General features: G+C 41.8%; 1 protein-coding gene across 1 annotated transcript in view; it reads left to right on the forward strand.

The window, feature by feature from the left end:
* LOC128651783 (NACHT, LRR and PYD domains-containing protein 3) overlaps nucleotides 1-20,202 on the forward strand; it is a 607,406-nt gene that overhangs the window by 282,442 nt on the left and 304,762 nt on the right. Inside the window, exon 4 of the mRNA XM_053704772.1 lies at nucleotides 4,165-4,339. Within this exon, the coding sequence (XP_053560747.1) occupies nucleotides 4,165-4,339 (175 nt within the window). The remainder of the gene's footprint in view (nucleotides 1-4,164; nucleotides 4,340-20,202) is intronic.

Genomic DNA, 20,202 nt, shown 5'->3' on the forward strand with positions numbered 1-20,202 from the left:
AACGGCCCCCTATCCGGCGACGGATCTAGTAGGGGGCAGACTTTTTCTCTGCGCCCAGGCATGGGCAAGAGATGTTCAGGATCCCTGGGCGTTGGAGATCATATCTCAGGGATATCTTCTGGACTTCAAAGCTTCCCCTCCACAAGGGAGATTTCATCTTTCAAGGTTATCTGCAAATCAGATAAAGAAAGAGGCATTCCTACGCTGTGTGCAAGACCTCCTAGTAATGGGAGTGTTCCATCCAGTTCCGCGGACGGAAAAAGGACAGGGTTTTTATTCAAATCTGTTTGTGGTTCCCAAAAAAGAGGGAACCTTCAGACCAATTTTGGATCTAAAGATCTTAAACAAATTCATCAGAGTTCCAGCTTTCAAAATGTAAGCTATTCGGACCATCCTACCCATGATCCAAGAGGGTCAGTACATGACCACAGTGGACTTAAAGGATGCCTACCTTCACATACCGATTCACAAAGATCATCATCGGGTTCCTAAGGTTTGCCTTTCTAGACAGGCATTACCAATTTGTAGCTCTTCCCTTCGGGTTGGCTATAGCCCCGAGAATCTTTACGAAGGTTCTGGGCTCACTTCTGGCGGTTCTAAGACCGCTAGGCATAGCGGTGACTCCGTATCTAGACGACATCCTGATACAGGCGTCAAGCCTTCAAATTGCCAAGTCTCATTCAGAGATAGTTCTGACATTTCTGAGATCGCACGGGTGGAAAGTGAACGGGGAAAAGAGTTCTCTATCCCCACTCACAAGAGTCTCCTTCTTAGGGACTCTTATAGATTCTGTAGAGATGAAAATTTACCTGAAGGTGTCCAGGTTATCAAGGCTTCTAAATGCTTGCCGTATTCTTCATTCCATTCCGCGCCCTTTTGTGGCTCAGTGTATGGAGGTGATCGGCTTAATGGTAGCGGCAATGGGCATAGTGCCATTTGCGCGCCTACATCTCAGACCGCTGCAATTATGCATGCTAAGTCAGTGGAATGGGGATTACACAGATTTGTCCCCTCTGCTAAATCTGGATCTAGAGACCAGAGATTCTCTTCTCTGGTGGTTGTCTCGGGTCCACCTGTCCAAGGGTATGACCTTTCGCAGGTCAGATTGGAAGATGCCAGCCTTCTAGGTTGGGGTGCAGTCTGGAACTCCCTGAAGGCACAGGGATCGTGGACTCAGGAGAAGAAACTCCTTCCGATAAATATTCTGGAGTTAAGAGCAATATTCAATGCTCTTCTGGCTTGGCCTCAGTTAGCAACACTGAGGTTCATCAGATTTCAGTCGGACAATATCACGACTGTGGCTTACATCAACCATCAAGGGGGAACCAGGAGTTCCCTAGTGATTATAGAAGTCTCAAAAATAATTCGCTGGGCAGAGACTCACTCTTGCCACCTGTCAGCAATCCATATCCCAGGCGTGGAGAACTGGGAGGCGGATTTTCTAAGTCGTCAGACTTTTCACCCGGGGGAGTGGGAACTCCATCCGGAGGTGTTTGCTCAGTTGATTCATTGTTGGGGCAAACCAGAGTTGGATCTCATGGCGTCTCGCCAGAACGCCAAGCTTCCTTGTTACGGATCCAGGTCCAGGGACCCAGAAGCGACGCTGATAGATGCTCTAGCAGCGCCTTGGTTCTTCAACCTGGCTTATGTGTTTCCACCGTTTCCTCTGCTCCCTCGACTGATTGACAAAATCAAACAGGAGAGAGCATCGGTGATTCTAATAGCGCCTGCGTGGCCATGCAGGACCTGGTATGCAGACCTAGTGGACATGTCATCCTTTCCACCATGGACTCTGCCTCTAAGACAGGACCTTATAATACAAGGTCCTTTCAATCATCCAAATCTAATTTCTCTGAGACTGACTGCATGGAGATTGAACGCTTGATTCTATCAAAGCGTCGATTCTCCGAGTCAGTCACTGATACCTTAATACAGGCACGAAAGCCTGTTACCAGGAAAATCCATCACAAGATATGGCGTACATATCTTTACTGGTGTGAATCCAAGAATTACTCATGGAGTAAGGTTAGGATTCCTAGGATATTATCCTTTCTCCAAGAGGGTTGGACAAAGGATTATCAGCTAGTTCCTTAAAGGGACAGATTTCTGCTCTGTCTATTCTTTTGCACAAGCGTCTGGCAGAAGTTCCAGACGTCCAGGCATTTTGTCAGGCTTTGGTTAGAATTAAGCCTGTGTTTAAATCTGTTGCTCCCCCATGGAGCTTAAACTTGGTTCTTAAAGTTCTTCAAGGAGTTCCGTTTGAACCCCTTCATTCCATTGATATTAAGCTTTTATCTTGGAAAGTTCTGTTTTGATGGCTATTTCCTCGGCTCGGAGAGTCCCTGAGCTATCAGCCTTACAATGTGATTCTCCTTATCTGATTTTTCATGCAGATAAGGTAGTTCTGCGTACCAAACCTGGGTTTTTACCTAAGGTGGTTTCTAACAAGAATATCAATCAAGAGATTGTTGTTCCATCATTGTGTCCTAATCCTTCTTCAAAGAAGGAACGTCTTTTACATAATCTGGACGTAGTCCGTGCCTTGAAGTTTTACTTACAAGCTACTAAAGATTTTCTTCAAACATCTTCCCTGTTTGTCGCTTATTCTGGACAGAAGAGAGGTCAAAAAGCTTCGGCAACCTCTTTTTCCTTTTGGCTTCGGAGTTTTATACGCCTAGCCTATGAGACTGCTGGACAGCAGCCCCCTGAAAGAATTACAGCTCATTCTACTAGAGCTGTGGCTTCCTCCTGGGCCTTTAAAAATGAGGCCTCTGTTGAACAGATTTGCAAGGCCGCGACTTGGTCTTCGCTTCACACTTTTTCAAAATTTTACAAATTTGATACTTTTGCTTCTTCGGAGGCTGTTTTTGGGAGAAAGGTTCTTCAGGCAGTAGTTCCTTCCGCTTAATCCCTGCCTTGTCCCTCCCATCATCCGTGTACTTTAGCTTTGGTATTGGTATCCCATAAGTAATGGATGATCCGTGGACTGGATACACTTAACAAGAGAAAACATAATTTATGCTTACCTGATAAATTTATTTCTCTTGTAGTGTATCCAGTCCACGGCCCGCCCTGTCATTTTAAGGCAGGTCTAAAATTGTATTAAACTACAGTCACCACTGCACCCTATGGTTTCTCCTTTCTCTGTTTGTTTCGGTCGAATGACTGGATATGGCAGTTAGGGGAGGAGCTATATAGCAGCTCTGCTGGGGTGATCCTCTTGCAACTTCCTGTTGGGAAGGAGAATATCCCATAAGTAATGGATGATCCGTGGACTGGATACACTACAAGAGAAATAAATTTATCAGGTAAGCATAAATTATGTTTTTATTCTTCTGGCACCATTTATACCCTAATGTTTCTTTTACTTTTCCTTGTTCCCTCGGCAGAATGACTGGGGTAATGAGGAAGTGGGAGGGATATTTAAGCCTTTGGCTTGGATGTCTTTGCCTCCTCCTGGTGGCCAGGTGTTGTATTTCCCAACAGTAAACAATGTAGCCACGGACTCTCCCTTTCCGGAAGGAAAGGAATTTATCTGGTAAACATAAATTATGTTGTTTTTTTTTACAGAAGTGTATTTTTTATGTTTACTGTCCGTTTAAAGGGACAGTATACACTCATTTTCATATAACTGCATATAATAGACACTACTATAAAGAATAAGATGCACAGATACTGATATAAAAATCCAGTATAAAACTGTTTAAAAACTTACTTAGAAGCTGTCACTTTGGCTCTGTTGAAAAGGTAGCTGGAATGCCCACTGCAAGTGGGAAATAAGCCCCTCCCCCCTCTTTTGCATATGAAAAGACCCTTTACACAAACAGGAGCAAGCTGGAGTAGGTAGTCGAGCGTATTCACATAAAACTTTGGGGCTTGGTTAGGAGTCTGAAAATCAGAGCAATGTTATTTAAAAATAAGCAAAACTATACATTAATTAAAAAAAAAAACTTTATGGGCTATATAAATAGATTATCTACAAAACATTTATGCAAAGAAAAAATGAGTGTATAATGTCCCTTTAAGTCTTTTTCCTCAGATTAGATTCCATAATAATTGAAGTGTGACTATTTTTAAAAATGCAATAATTTGTCTTGCTTTGCACATGCTTATTTACCAAAGTAACGTTCCATATAATTGACATATATTTTTATTGCCTTTTAGAGCTACCAGTTGTTGAAAGAAGAGTGCGGTGAAGCATTTTCTCAATTACTTATACAAGACATTTCAGAAATGGTAAAAGATGAGATGCTTGCATTTTGGGAGAGTCTTTATTTTCTACAGAATGACCATCCTCATCCTAACCTGTTAGGTGTACTTGATGAATTGATTTTTACAGGTAACACACTTTTCTGTAGAAATGTATTGTTAAATGCAATTTTGCATGCATCTGCTAAACAAATAATTTATTGAATTGATTCCTTTAATAGCTATTGTTGATTAGTATCATAGTCTCTGGTTTTCCTACTTAGGGCTAGATTACAAGTGGAGCACTAATTTTTTGTGCACCTGTAAATGGGCAGATTCGCTCGTTTAGGAGTGAGTGATAAATAACCAGCAATTACAAGTGGCTGGTTATTGCTACCGTGAGCTTGCGGTAGCAGTAAGCGCTCAAGAAAATTAACTAGAGATCAGATCTCTTGATAATTTTCTAAAAGTTCCACAGATGCCCCCAAAATAATGGATTGTTTAGTTTTTTTATGAAAATAAAAAAAACTAGCATTTTTTCATAAAAAACTACTGGACTAGGCAGTTTTAAAGGGACACTCAAGTCAAAATTAAACTCTCATTATTCAGATAGAGCATGCAATTTTAAACAACTTTCCAATTTACTTCCATTAACAAAATGTGCACAGTCTTTTTATATTTAAACTTTTTGAGTCACCAGCTCCTACTGAGCATGTGCAAGAATTCAAAGAATAAGTGTGTATGCATTTGTAATTGGCTGATGGCTGTCACATGGTACGTGTAAGCATTTGTGATTGGCTGATGGCTGCCACATGGTACAGGGAGAGTGGAAATAGACAACTTAAAATAGTCAGAAAAAAAATCTACTACTCATTTGAAGTTCAGACTAAGTGCTATTGTATTGTCTTGTTATCTTGCATTTGTTGATTATGCAAATCTACTGTGTTGACTGGTCCTTTAAGGCGTTAAAAGTGACGGTTTTGGGCATTTAACATTACAAAAGCATTTCTAGTGAAATGCTTGTGCAATGCCGCCCCCTGCTCACCGGCAGCCAATTGGATTTCAGTCCACCTACACAGACCGCTGCTTCTTAACAACATATACATATATATTTAACTTTGCTGGCCATCAGTGTGCAACTTACCCCCTTGGCTGCAGTAGTTCTCATGCCGTGCCTATGAAAGCACACTCTTGTGAGCACAATGCTTCCGTACAATGCAAACGCGGGGTCGCGTTCCCATAACGCCTCACTTGTAATACCAGCGCAAATTAGCATGCACTGGTATTACTCGGTTTAGTGCAGAAATCGCTTTCGTGTAAGTGAAATTTCCATCTTAATGGGAGGAGAGTCCACTGCTTCATTTATCACTTATGGGAATTAAGAACCTGGCCACCAGGAGGAGGCAAAGACACCCCAGCTAAAGGCTTAAATACCTCCACCACTCCCCTCATCCCCCAGTCATTCTTTGCCTTTCGTCACAGGAAGTTGGCAGAGAAGTGTCGGAAGATTGAAGTAGTCTCTTATGGAGGGTAGTACTCTTCAGAATGGGACTGGAGTTTTAAGTAACCCTGTCAGTCTCTCAGTGAGAGCATGGGTGAAAGTTAGAGTCCGGAGATGCAGGGAGTGTCGTCTCTTCGAAACCATCCCGACTCATGATTAACAGCTCCTTAAGCCAGTGCTCGACAAATCTGTTTAAAAATTAGGAGCCAGTAAGAATATTTAGGAGCCAGACATATTTTCAGGAGCCAGACAGTGGTAGCTATATATAGATATATGGAGAATAACCCAAAAAGATAGGAGCCAGGGGTAAAATTCTAGGAGTCAGTGGCTTCCTGGCTACTGGGTTTGTCGAGCCCTGCCTTAAGCAATCAGCTTTGACGAGTTTCGCTGCCTGCTTTCTGCACTGAAGTACATGTCAGGAGCGATGCTAATAACAGGTCACATTTGAAGGGCTGTGTTCCTGTTCCACGGCATAGATTCTAGTAAGATCTTTTCATTTATACACATATGATAACGCATGAAGACAGGGTCACAGTGTGTCTCCTTTATCTGTATAGAATCAAGAGTTAATATCCCTGGAAGGGGGATTATTGAAGAGGGGGGATTATGCATAATATCTTTATTGTGTTCTAATGCTGCGTCATGTGTGAGATGAGGCTCTAGTAATGTGTGAACAGTCAAGATCGACGTGACCGTTGTTTGGCGTGTTTTTCTTGATAATGCAGGGGCGGTCCTGCATGGCACTCCATGTGACTGGTTGTGGCCTCTTCAACTTCCTCTTTCCTGATCAGCAATCGCTGGAGACGTAACAGTTTCTCCATGGTCCGGGTCATAGGAGGTGGTGAGTGCTCCGGCCATTGGTGTATAAAGGTGCCATTTAATCTATCTAGTCCGTATTAAAGGTGTAAGCTATGGAGGACTCTGATATGTTAGAGGATACTGCCTCTTTAATTAAACCTAATGCTTGCATTTATTGCGAGGTGGTGCAGGTTGACTCGCCTGCTCAACTGTGTTCCACATGCTTTGAAAAGATTGCTATGTCTAAAAAGAATAAGATATTTAGTACTACTGAGCTATCAACCTCCACGAGGTGTGTTCCTTACATTCATCTCTGATTACACATGCAGCTCCCCAGGGTCCTACTAATCCTCCCAAGGGAGGGGCCTCTTGGCAGACAGACTTTACTGCCCAGTTGAAAACAGCGGTTTCTGAGGCCTTCCATGCCCTACCACGTCCTGCGAAGCACAAGCGAAGGGAAAGACATAGCCTTCCGTCCCAGGGGTCATCTACTTTAGATGTCTCTGATAGATTACCTGATGATGAGGATGTCTCCGATAGTTCGGAGGGTGCTCTCTCTGGGACGGAATCAGTGTCTTCTAAACCGACTACTGAGGAGCCAGATTTTAAGTTTAAAATGGAGCATTTGCGCTTTTTACTGAAAGAAGTGCTTGCTACGTTAGAGGTTCCGGAACCGAAACATCCGGAAGAACCTTCAATGTCTAAGTTAGATAGGGTTTAGGAGGACAGGGTGGTGCCTCAGACCTTCCCAGTTCCCGTGTAGATGTCTACTATTATTTAGAATCTGTGTTGAGAAAAATGTTTCAACTCACCGGGTTTGTTTTTCATCCGGCAGCGGCGATCGCTGCGGTGGCTGGAGCAGCTACCTACTGGTGTGACGCACTATCAGCTATGGTCGAGGTGGAGACTCCCCTCGAGGAGATACAGGAAAAGATTAAGGCCTTAAGGGTAGCTAATTATTTTATCTGTGATGCAAACCTGCAGGTTATTCGCCTGAATGCCAAGACATCAAGTTTCTCAGTTCTAGCCTGCAGGGCTCTATGGTTAAAGTCGTGGTCTGCTGACATGACTTGCAAGCCTAGATTGCTATCCCTTCCTTTTCAGGGGAAGGTTCTCTTTGGTCCAGCACTGGACTCTATCATATCCACGGCTACGGGAGGCAAGGGTGCTTTCCTTCCGCAGGATAAGAAGAATAAGCCTAAGGGCTCTACTTTGTGTCCCTTTCGTTCGGAAAGTCTCAGCGCCAGCAGCCTGCTGCGAAGACCGAGCAGTCCAAGGGATCTTGAAAGCCAGCTCACTCCTGGAACAAGTCCAAACAGAGCAAAAAGCCTGCCGAGGCAAAGTCAGCATGAAGGGGCGGCCCCCGATCCGTCTCTGGAATGCGTAGGGGACAGACTATCTTGCAGAGGCTTGGATGAGAGACGTACAGGATCCTTGGGTTCTGGAGGTTATCGCCCAGGGTTACAAGATAGGGTTCAAGTCTCATCCGCCCAGGGGCAGATTCCTCTTGTCAAACTTATCCTCAAGGCCAGAGAAGAGAGATGCCTTTCTCGAGTGTGTGTGGTATCTCTCCTCTCGGAGTTATTGTTCCAGTACCTCTAGCTGAAAGGGGTCTAGGGTACTATTCAAACCTTTTTGTGGTCCCAAAGAAAGAGGACACGTTCCCCCCAATTCTAGACCTAAAATGCTTAAACAAGTTTCTGGCAGTCCCATCGTTCAAAATGGAGACGATCATATAGATTCTGCCCCTAGTTCAAGAGGGGCAATTTATGACAATAGACTTGAAAGATGCTTATCTTCACGTGCCAATCCACAAGGACCAATTTAGGTTCCTAAGATTCGCATTTCTGGACCAACACTTCCAGTTTGGTCTGGCGACTGCCCCAAGAGTCTTTACAAAGGTTCTGGGAGCACTGCTCGCGGTAGAGAGAGCCAGAGGTTTAGCAGTGGCCCCTTATCTAAATGATATTCTGGTCCAAGCTCCGTCCTGCAGTCTGGCGGAGGACCAATCAAGGGCTCTTCTCCTTCGATCCCACAGATGGAAGATAAAGTAAAGAGTTCTCTGGTCCCCAGCAACAGGGTGGAATTTCTGGGTACGATAATAGATTCCATGTCCATGAAGATATTCTTGACAGATCAGAGACGTTCCAAGATTGCGTCCAACTGTCTTGCCCTTTAGACCTCCTCAAGGACATCTGTGGCCAGGTGTCTAGAGGTAATTGGGCTCATGGTATCCTGCATAGATGTCATTCCATTTGCCAGGTTACATCTCAGACCTCTTCAGTTATACATGTTGAGACAGTGGAATGGCGATCACTCAGATCTATCCCAACAGATTTCTCTGGATAACCGAGTGAGGGAATCTCTCTCTTGGTGGATCCGCCCGGGACAGCTGTCCCAGGGGACTTCCTTTTTGAGGACATCCTGGGAGATTGTGACCATGGACCCAAGTCTATCAGGATGGGGTGCTGTTTGGGGTGCCAGAAGGGCACAGGGCAGGTGGACTCGAGAGGAGTCAACTCTTCCAATAAATATTCTGGCACTACTGGTGATATTCAACGCTCTGAGGCCTTGGCCCCTCCTGGGGTCATCCCGATGCATCAGATTCTAGTCGGACAACATCTTGGTGGCTTACATAAACTATCAGGGGGGTACGAGAAGCTCCCTCGCCATGAGAGAAGTATATCGGATTCTGGAATGGGCGGAGACCCACAACTGTTCGCTCTCAGCGATCCATATTCCAGGTGTGGATAATTGGGAAGCGGATTTTCTCAGCAATCACTTCATCCTGGGGAATGGTCTCTCCATCCTGAGGTGTTTGCGGAGATCTGCAACAGATGGGGGACACCGGAGACTCAACTTCAAGCTACCCAGATACGGGTCGCACTCCAGGGATACCCAGGCAGACCTGATAGTTGCCTTAGCGGTGCCTTGGGAGCTCAACCTAATTTTAATTTTTCCACCATTGCCACTCCTTCCTCGAGTGATGGCCCGCATCAAACAAGAGCAAGCTTTGACCATTCTGATTGCTCCGCCGTGGCCACGGAGGAAGTGGTTTGCGGATCTGGTGGGAAGGTCATCGTCTCCATGGAGGTTACCCTGTTGCAGAGATCTGCTGGTACAGGGTCTCTTTCTCCACCAAAATCTCGATTCTCCGAGGCTGACTGCATGGAGATTGAACGTCTAGTCTTGGCTAAGAGAGGGTTCTCGGAGTGAGTGATTGATACTCTCATTCAGGCTAGGAAACCGGTCACTCGTCGCATCTATCATAAAGTGAAAAAAGATGAGGAGGAGTGAAAAATAGAGAAGAGAGGGGAGAGAGATAATTGATTAAATCTGTGATATCTACTATATATAGATGGAAACTTATTTGCTATTTTATACAAGATTTTCTTCTACTTGGAAAAAAAAGTGGAACACAAGGAGAATACAGAGCCAGGTAAAATAGTTTAGTACTTTACATGCAGAATAGCAACACACAGTGGTTATATCCACAGAGTTTACTCAGAAGAAGGGGCATATACCATATCTTTCACATCAATGTTACTATGTTGATCTAAACAAAAAATATGGCTTATAACTTTCTATGACCAGGAAAATTAGTTTAACAGCTTTAATATTGTATACACAGTGCCTAAGCTAGTGATCATATTCACATTACTCACAGTTATGGATGTATCTGGGGAGGAAACTGTTAAATGTCCTCTCATCATACTATTGCCTGTCTTAGGTTCTAGTCCCTCCCATCAGCCCAGCCGGCAGCCTGTGTGCTCTGAGGTTTGACATTCCTGAACTTCAGTTAGCAGCACATGGAGGGGATCACTACATTTGGTATGGAGCAGACAAGATCTGCCCAGCTTCTGCACCGGAGTGAGAGCCCCTCCCCCATCCATCAGTAAATCATCTAGTTAGTATGGATTGCTGTTTTTCAATGCTAAGGAAACTTTTTAAATGATTGGAGAGGAAGCATAAGCATATTATAAAACAGAATTCCGTACTAACTGAATGAACCTTAAAACCACAGGGTAAAAACCATGCTTACTCAGAAATTCATCTAAAGACTACTTAGCAGAAATATAAACATGAAATAACAAAGTCCCAACTCAGGGAGGACCTCTCCAAACTTCTATTGACAATTTGTGTGCATCACTACTGTTCTATCGCTACAGGACTCTCCTAAGTGTCTTCATTACAGCCCCTCCAATATCCAGCACACAAATCCCAATAACATGCACTTTCAAGCAGAAGGATTCAGATTTTCAAACTGATAATGTTTGTTTTGCCACTGCATGTTACCTTAAAGGCTTAGCAGTGAGGAGCTACAGACCGATGTTTTCTATCATGGATTTCCTTACAGAAAAAAAAACAGACTTACTAGCATGTTGCCCGCTCTTCCTCTCTCTGACTTCAGACTTGACGATGCAGCTCTCCACCTTCAAGGCGGTGCTACATGTTAACTGATTTAACACAGCTGCAAGGCTTTTATAGTGAATGTACATTCACTCAATATTTTACTCGCAGCTGTTTAAATTCTACTCGCCGTTGGCGAGTGGAATTTTTGAGCTCTGTATATATATATATATATATATATATATATATATACATACATGCCACACTATGTGAATCTGCCCTCCATGAGACAACCACCTGAAGGTTCTGTGAAATAAACAATCTTCAACAAAACAGGAACCAGACAGGATTTCTTCAAAAACAGGGGTCAAATTTATTGACGTTTCGGGGAGTAAACCTCCCCTTCCTCAGAACATAAAGTGTACAAACACACTGCACCTTAAATAAGCAAACAAATCAAGAACACCTCCCACTTCCTGTTCAGAAAAAGCGCCAAACTATCACTACTTCCGGTTTCAAATGCGTGACCCGGAAGTGCTTCAACCAAATACTTCCGGTATATGTTTACATTTCAGTGCCAATAATACTCCTTATTTGAAAACCCACACATTATCACATTGTGCATATATTTAGTGTCAATTCATTGTGTCCTCAACAATTATAGTCCAACATATACATCCTTATAATATTCATCATGTTTTCCTATGTATGCGTATCCTAAGACCGGAACCGGAAGTTATGTCACCTCCGGTTTCGGTAACTAAACGTCACTCGTGTTTTAGCGCCAAGGATACTATTGATCTGCTTTATCTGCTTTATCATGGCCTGAACAGGTACCCAGCACACCACTCATAGAAAATAATAGGAATTTTGTGCCACTAATGCATCCATAGTGATCAAGGAAATAACAAATAGCAAACAACCCATCAGGAAATTGGAACAAGTGTCAGAACATATCTTGTGAATTTGATATCCAAATCCTCACTGAATACACATCTACATGTGTCTCTGTATCACAATGTGTATACTTATCTACCATAATCTTCATGTTACACCATAGTATTGGTTTTCACATATTGTTACATACTATACTATACTTTAAGTGTTTCGTAAACCCGATTTCTCCTAAGACTTAACACCAATGTAATTCAATGTTGTCAGAGATTAGAATATCTAGGCTGTCCCCATGCGTACAGTGAATGACCGTCATCAAACCTGCAGGTCTCAGGCAGAGATACTAGGGAATGGCATGAACCACAATATGATCCATGTCATCTCCCACGTTCCCCTCTGTCCACACTAGCACACAGCCCCACCCTCCGGTGGGAGTGTGTACACGGCGGTCCCTATCCACAACCTACTGGTGACAGTCACCACCAACACAAGTGGAGAACAACTCTGCTTGAGACCTGCAGGTTGGATGACGGTCATTCACTGTACTCATGGGGACAGCCTAGATATTCTCATCTCTGACAACATTGAATTACATTGGTGTTAAGTCTTAGGAGCAATCGGGTTTACGAAACACTTAAAGTATATGTAACAATATGTGAAAAACAATACTATGGTGTAACATGTAGATTATGGTAGATAAGTATACTCATTGTGATACAGAGACACATGTAGATGTGTATTCAGTGAGGATTTGGATATCAAATTCACAAGATATGTGCTGACACTTGTTCCAATTTCCTGATGGGTTGTTTGCTATTTGTTATTTCCTTGATCACTATGGTTGCATTAGTGGCACAAAATTCCTATTATTTTCTATGAGTGGTGTGCTGAGTACCTGTTCAGGCCAAGATAAAGCAGATCAATACTACACGGTATGCTTGGCGCTAAAATACGAGTGATGTTTAGTTACCGAAACCGGAGGTGACGTAACTACCGGTTCCGGTCTTAGGATACGCATACATAGGAAAACACGAAGGTATGTTTGGTCACTGAGTGCGTGGTTTCTTACAATGATTATGACTATAGAGACACGTGTAATAAATCACAATATGGCACTGGATTGAATTAAGGCATTAAGTATATGGGCGACACGTATGTTCACTTCGATACACCGGAAGTGGTTGTTTAACTTCCGGAGTTTGATTTAACATCGTTATGATGAATATTATAAGGATGTATATGTTGGATTATGACTATTAAGTGTTGAGGACACAATGAATTGACACTGAATATATACACAATGTGATAATGTGTGGGTTTTCAAATAAGGAGTATTATTGGCACTGAAATGTAAACATATACCGGAAGTATTTGGTTGAAGCACTTCCGGGTCATGCATTTGAAACCGGAAGTAGTGAGAGTTTGGCGCTTTTTCTGAACAGGAAGTGGGAGGTGTTCTTGATTTGTTTGCTTATTTAAGGTTCACTGTGTTTGTACACTTTATGTTCTGAGGAAGGGTAGGTTTACTCCCCGAAACGTCAATAAATTTGACCCCTGTATAATTAACCCACTGTAATATATATATATATATATATATATATATATATATATATATATGTATATATGTATATATATATATATATAAAAAGAGAAAAAGTACCCTTATTTATCCAGCAACAAACTATGTGATGAACAGTTTTGTGCTAGTCTCTGGATTTAGTAAAGGTCAAAAATACAATATAATAATGAAACATACTCTCTAAAGTGTGTGAATAGATTGGTTTATATATGCATCACAGCAACACAATGTAATATTAACATTACCCCCAAACATATGAGCTAATTAATCACAACCCGGGTTGTAAAGGAGAGTTCTTACTTTAGTCCGTTAGTAATCCGGTACACTTGGAATTTTAAATCATAATGCCACTCATTAGCATATTTGTAATCCAAAAAGATGCGGATAAACGTTAATGCAGGTACGGCACCAAAGTTAGCAACACACCCAATACAGGATTGCAACTTGTATCAATTTCGGCAAGATATCGTAAGTTGGCAAGTTCACAATGCCATTTTTATCTTGATTGCAACAGCTTGTTCAGCATAATATCACACGATAAACAAGTACCTGTTCACTTGGTTGTTATGGTGCAAAAACTACCTGCTCGTTACATCCAGTGATTCGATCTTCAGAACCGGAATTGGACTTTCAGATTTGTTACCTTTTCTCCTTCTCCGCTGTTGTAGGCTCTTTAAGTGCATCCGCACGCCTTTTCCTTTAGCGGAAATGTTCCTTCTCTTGGGGGATCAGCTGTTAGGCGGTGCTCAGCTGATGCACCGCTCCAACATACAAACAAGCTACGCGCGTTTCACCTGTGTTTCATTCGGGCTTCTTCTGGCTGTGCATGATTGGAGAATACACTCCATGGGATTTAAACAGAATGCTCCGCCTTCAAAACCTTCTTTGAAATATGTACAAGCCTCTTAGGTGAAATATTAAACATATAATATTATTTACATTACTTTGCTATATTCTTATAATCACAATATTTGCGACTGATCTATAAATACATAATTTGATCACACACTTCTTAATGAGAGACAAAGTATTTTTGTTCACATAGCACAGAGTCAAAATTAGATCCGAATCCATACATAGTATTTATTGGTCTATATTTATAGTACAACTAAGCAGTAATTATTTAAGAATGTATTCAGTGTGATTAAGAAATGTTCCCACTGCTCAGTGTGTAATAATATGCTAACAGGCAAGAATTTCTGTGATAGATTTGGCTCTTTTCACACAGTGAAGGGCCGTATAACTTGCAAAAGTGAAGGAGTAATTTATATGGTCTCCTGTAATTGTCCCCGTTATTATATAGGTAAAACCTATAGGGAGCTCAAAGAAAGAATAAAAGAACACAAAAGGGACATTAAAAACAAATGTACTAAAACTAGCAGTGTTGCTCGCCATTTTGCAGAATTCCATGATAGCAACAAGAAAATTCTAAAATTTAGGGGCCTGGAAATAGTGGACCTCAAAGGTAGAGGATGAAATCTAGATCAGATTTTATTATGCAAAGAGAGTAAATGGATTTTTAATCTTAAAAGCCTGAAACCAGAAGGCTTGAATGAAGAGTTAAACTTTGGTTCATTTCTGGGAGATTGAAGTGTAACATAGGATAATAGAACTGGTATGAATAAAAGTATCTATCTTAATCACACTGAATACATTCTTAAATAATTACTGCATAGTTGTACTATAAATATAGACCAATAAATACTATGTATGGATTCTGATCTAATTTTGACTCTGTGCTATGTGAACAAAAATATTTTGTCTCTCATTAAGAAGTGTGTGATCAAATTATGTATTTATAGATCAGTCGCAAATATTGTGATTATAAGAATATAGCAAAGTAATGTAAATAGTATTATATGTTTAATATTTCACCTAAGAGGCTTGTACATATTTCAAAGAAGGTTTTGAAGGCGGAGCATTCTGTTTTAATCCCATGGAGTGTATTCTCCAATCATGCACAGCCGGAAGAAGCCCGAATGAAACACGGGTGAAACGCGCGTAGCTTGTTTGTATGTTGGAGAGGTGCATCAGCTGAGCACCGCCTAACAGCTGATCCCCCAAGAGAAGGAACATTTCCGCTAAAGGAAAAGGCGTGCGGATGCACTTAAAGAGCCTACAACAGCGGAGAAGGAGAAAAGGTAACAAATCTGAAAGTCCAATTCCGGTTCTGAAGATCGAATCACTGGATGTAACGAGCAGGTAGTTTTTGCACCATAACAACCAAGTGAACAGGTACTTGTTTATTGTGTGATATTATACTGAACAAGCTGTTGCAATCAAGATAAAAATGGCATTGTGAACTTACCAACTTACGATATCTTGCCGAAATTGATACAAGTTGCAATCCTGTATTGGGTGTGTTGCTAACTTTGGTGCCGTACCTGCATTAACATTTATCCACATCTTTTTGGATTACAAATATGCTAATGAGTGGCATTATGATTTAAAATTCCAAGTGTACCGGATTACTAATGGACTAACCTAAGAACTCCTCTTTACAACCCGGGTTGTGATTAATTAGCTCATATGTTTGGGGGTAATGTTAATATTACATTGTGTTGCTGTGATGCATATATAAACCAATCTATTCACGCACTTTAGAGAGTATGTCTCATTATTATATTGTATTTTTGACCTTTACTAAATCCAGAGACTAGCACAAAACTGTTCATCACATAGTTTGTTGCTGGATAAATAAGGGTACTTTCTCTTACAAGGTGTATCCAGTCCACGGATTCATCCTTACTTCTGGGATATTCTCATTCCCTACAGGAAGTGGCAAAGAGAGCACACAGCAGAGCTGTCCATATAGCTCCCCCTCAGGCTCCGCCCCCCCAGTCATTCTCTTTGCCGCTCTAACAAGTAGCATCTCCACGGGAGGGTAAAGTGAATGTGGTGTTAGATTTGTAGTTTTTATTTCTTCAATCAAGAGTTTGTTATTTTAAAATAGTGCCGGTTTGTACTATTTACTCTGTGGCAGAAAGTGATGAAGATTTCTGCTGAGAGGGAAACGATTTTAGCATGTTGTAACTAAAATCCATTGCTGTTCCCACACAGGACTGTTGAGTACCAGAAAACTTCAGTTGGGGGGAACAGTTTGCAGGCTTAACTGCTATAAGGTATGTTCAGTCATTTTTTTTCTAGTCAAGACTTAGTAATGCTAGAAGACTGACAAGAATCCCCATGTGGGGAAGGTAAGCCATATTCTGAGACTTAGTATAGAAGGAAGGCTTAATTAAAAGGGCTCAATACACTGGTGGACACTGTTAAGGGGCAATCGATTGTTTTATAACAAAAATCTGATCTTTTTATAAGTTTTTATTACATTTGGAACGTTTTTTTTTTTTTTTTTTTTTTTTCTTCAAAAGAGCTTTATTGAGAAAAAGAAACTTACAGAAAACAATAAGTTCACTTGCAATGACAGACACTTTTTTTTTTTTTTTTCTGTTTTGTCCTTCCATTTTTTCCAACATAGACAATTTTGACAGCAGCTATGCTTAACAGTCTGAGGGACTCCAATAACTCGGGGTCCCCATGCAGTCAATAGATGAGTACAGCAATCTACCAGCAATTGAGTGTCCTTTAAGATCAGGAGTAATGATTAGCTCTTCACTTACATTTTTCAAATATTTTCCAACAACTAATGACATGTCTTTTACAGCAAAGACATGATGCTTAAATGACTATAACATACATAGACAATACAAGTCTAAGATATACAGATATATTAAATATTACCCGGTTTGCCGCTCAGTGCCTGTGTTCCAGTTTCCCTAACCTCTCAGTATATACACATTCAAGGAGGCCAGGGAGAATAGGTTATAGATGGGTAGAAAAGGATTGAGCAAGGGAGAAGAGGGAGAGAGAAGGATATCCATGGAAGAGAGGGAAGAGGAAGGGTGGTCGGTATTGAGGGAAGGGGGAAAAAAAATAATAAAAATAAATAAAAAATAAAAAATAAAAAAAATAAAGCATAGGGTGTCCACCACTCCAGGACGGTCTGCCATTTTAAGCCACAGGACCTACTAGTCTCTCTCCGTCCCGGCACCCTCCCACAGCAATAGCATTTCCGTGTATTCTCCCAGTGTCGCAGTCTTAACATAATGATATTTCTCCAAAAGGAGAATATTTTGCACATTTTGTCTCCAGTCCGCAAGGGTAGGTATTTGGGGGGATTTCCAACGCTGAGGTATCAGGTTCTTAGCCCCCGACAGCATCAGCATTAGAAGGTTCTTTTTCACCTTATTCTCCACCTTGGTAGGAAAATGGAAAAGCAGAGTTTCCGGGAGTTTCGGAATGTCAATGTCCAGCAATTTCTGAATCTCCTGCCAAACGGAAGACCAAAAGCCCAGCAGGAGCGGGCAGTCCCACCAGATGTGTAGAATCGTACCTGTGCCACCACACCCCCTCCAGCATTTCTCAGAGACTCTCGGTAGATTGTCTTAAGCCTAGACTGCGTAAGGTACCATCGGCTCAAGAATTTATAATGTGATTCCTGCATACGGGCAGAGACCGACAGTGTTTTTACGGCTCGGAAAATCCGTTGCCAATCCTCTTTAGAGAGCTCGGAGCCCAGCTCCCTATGCCATGCCCTTGTGTAGTTTGGGAGGGGGCTGTCTCTCGGCTGTAGGAGTAGAGTATAGATGAGGGAGACCAAATGCCCAGCCACATTACTTTGGATACATAGAGACTCAAAAGGGGAGGGGTCCCTCATCAACTGCTGTTTGTATTTGTGGGTGTTGATAAAGTGACCTATCTGTAAATAAGAAAACCATGTCAGGGAGCGGTCCGGGGAGTCCAGCATTATATTGTCTTTCGATTTTAGTCGCCCCCCATGGAGAAGACTGGACACCCGGTTAATAAAGAGGGTGCTCCGTTCCGCAGTCGCCCTGAACTGTAGAGGCAGGTCTGGGTTGCCAAAAATGGGCGTAAGAGGCGAAATTGGGGTGGAAATATGGGAGTCAGTTCGTAATGTGGTGTCCCATGTAACAAATAGCTCCTCCAAAAGGGGGAACCCCTCTATCTGCGAAGGTTACATTTGGAACGTTTTTATGGGGTTTATTCCACATGGCATATATTTAGACACCTATTTAGGCTTGTGAAGGCCCCACAACTCCGGAGTGGAGAGGGAGGGGGCCTAAATTTTGCGATTCAGTTGCGCAGTTGATATTGCAGACAGCTTCATGCAGCTTCACGTGGAGGGTCCAAAGATTACTTGAGGACTTCAGAGAGGCTTATTTTCGATCAAAACTAATCCCCAAGGAAGGTAGGGCCATGCTGTGGCATGGTGCTGTAGTTTACTAACCGGTTGCCAGCTTTAGGCCTAGATTTGGAGTTCGGCGGTAGCCGTCAAAACCAGCGTTAGAGGCTCCTAACGCTGGTTTTGGCCGCCCGCTGGTATTTGGAGTCAGTGATTAAAGGGTCTAACGCTCACTTTTCAGCCGCGACTTTTCCATACCGCAGATCCCCCTACGCCATTTGCGTAGCCTATCTTTTCAATGGGATCTTTCTAACGCTGGTATTTAGAGTCGTTTCTGAAGTGAGCGTTAGAGCTCTAACGACAAGATTCCAGCCGCCTGAAAATAGCAGGAGTTAAGAGCTTTCTGGCTAACGCCGGTTCATAAAGCTCTTAACTACTGTACCCTAAAGTACACTAACACCCATAAACTACCTATGTACCCCTAAACCGAGGCCCCCCCACATCGCCGACACTCGATTAAAATTTTTAACCCCTAATCTGCCGACCGCCACCTACGTTATATTTATGTACCCCTAATCTGCTGCCCCTAACCCCGCCGACCCCTGTATTATATTTATTAACCCCTAACCTGCCCCCCACAACATCGCCGCCAGCTACTTAAAATAATTAACCCCTAATCTTCCGACCGCAAAGCGCCGCCACCTACGTTATCCCTATGTACCCCTAATCTGCTACCCCTAACACCGCCGACCCCTATATTATATTTATTAACCCCTAATCTGCCCCCCACAACGTCGCCGACACCTGCCTACACTTATTAACTCCTAATCTGCCGAGCGGACCTGAGCGCTACTATAATAAAGTTATTAACCCCTAATCCGCCTCACTAACCCTATCATAAATAGTATTAACCCCTAATCTGCGCTCCCTAACATCGCCGACACCTACCTTCAATTATTAACCCCTAATCTTCCGATCGGAGCTCACCGCTATTCTAATAAATGGATTAACCCCTAAAGCTAAGTCTAACCCTAACACTAACACCCCCCTAAGTTAAATATAATTTTTATCTAACGAAATAAATTAACTCTTATTAAATAAATTATTCCTATTTAAAGCTAAATACTTACCTGTAAAATAAACCCTAATATAGCTACAATATAAATTATAATTATATTATAGCTATTTTAGGATTAATATTTATTTTACAGGCAACTTTGTAATTATTTTAACCAGGTACAATAGCTATTAAATAGTTAAGAACTATTTAATAGTTACCTAGTTAAAATAATAACAAATTTACCTGTAAAATAAATCCTAACCTAAGATATAATTAAACCTAACACTACCCTATCAATAAAATAATTAAATAAACTACCTACAATTACCTACAATTAACCTAACACTACACTATCAATAAATAAATTAAATACAATTTCTACAAATAACTACAATTAAATAAACTAGCTAAAGTACAAAAAATAAAAAAGAACTAAGTTACAGAAAATAAAAAAATATTTACAAACATAAGAAAAATATTACAACAATTTTAAACTAATTACACCTACTCTAAGCCCCCTAATAAAATAACAAAGCCCCCCAAAATAAAAAATTCCCTACCCTATTCTAAATTAAAAAAGATACAAGCTCTTTTACCTTACCAGCCCTGAACAGGGCCCTTTGCGGGGC

Source organism: Bombina bombina, chromosome 1 (assembly GCF_027579735.1).
Source record: "Bombina bombina isolate aBomBom1 chromosome 1, aBomBom1.pri, whole genome shotgun sequence".
Lineage (NCBI taxonomy): Eukaryota > Metazoa > Chordata > Amphibia > Anura > Bombinatoridae > Bombina > Bombina bombina.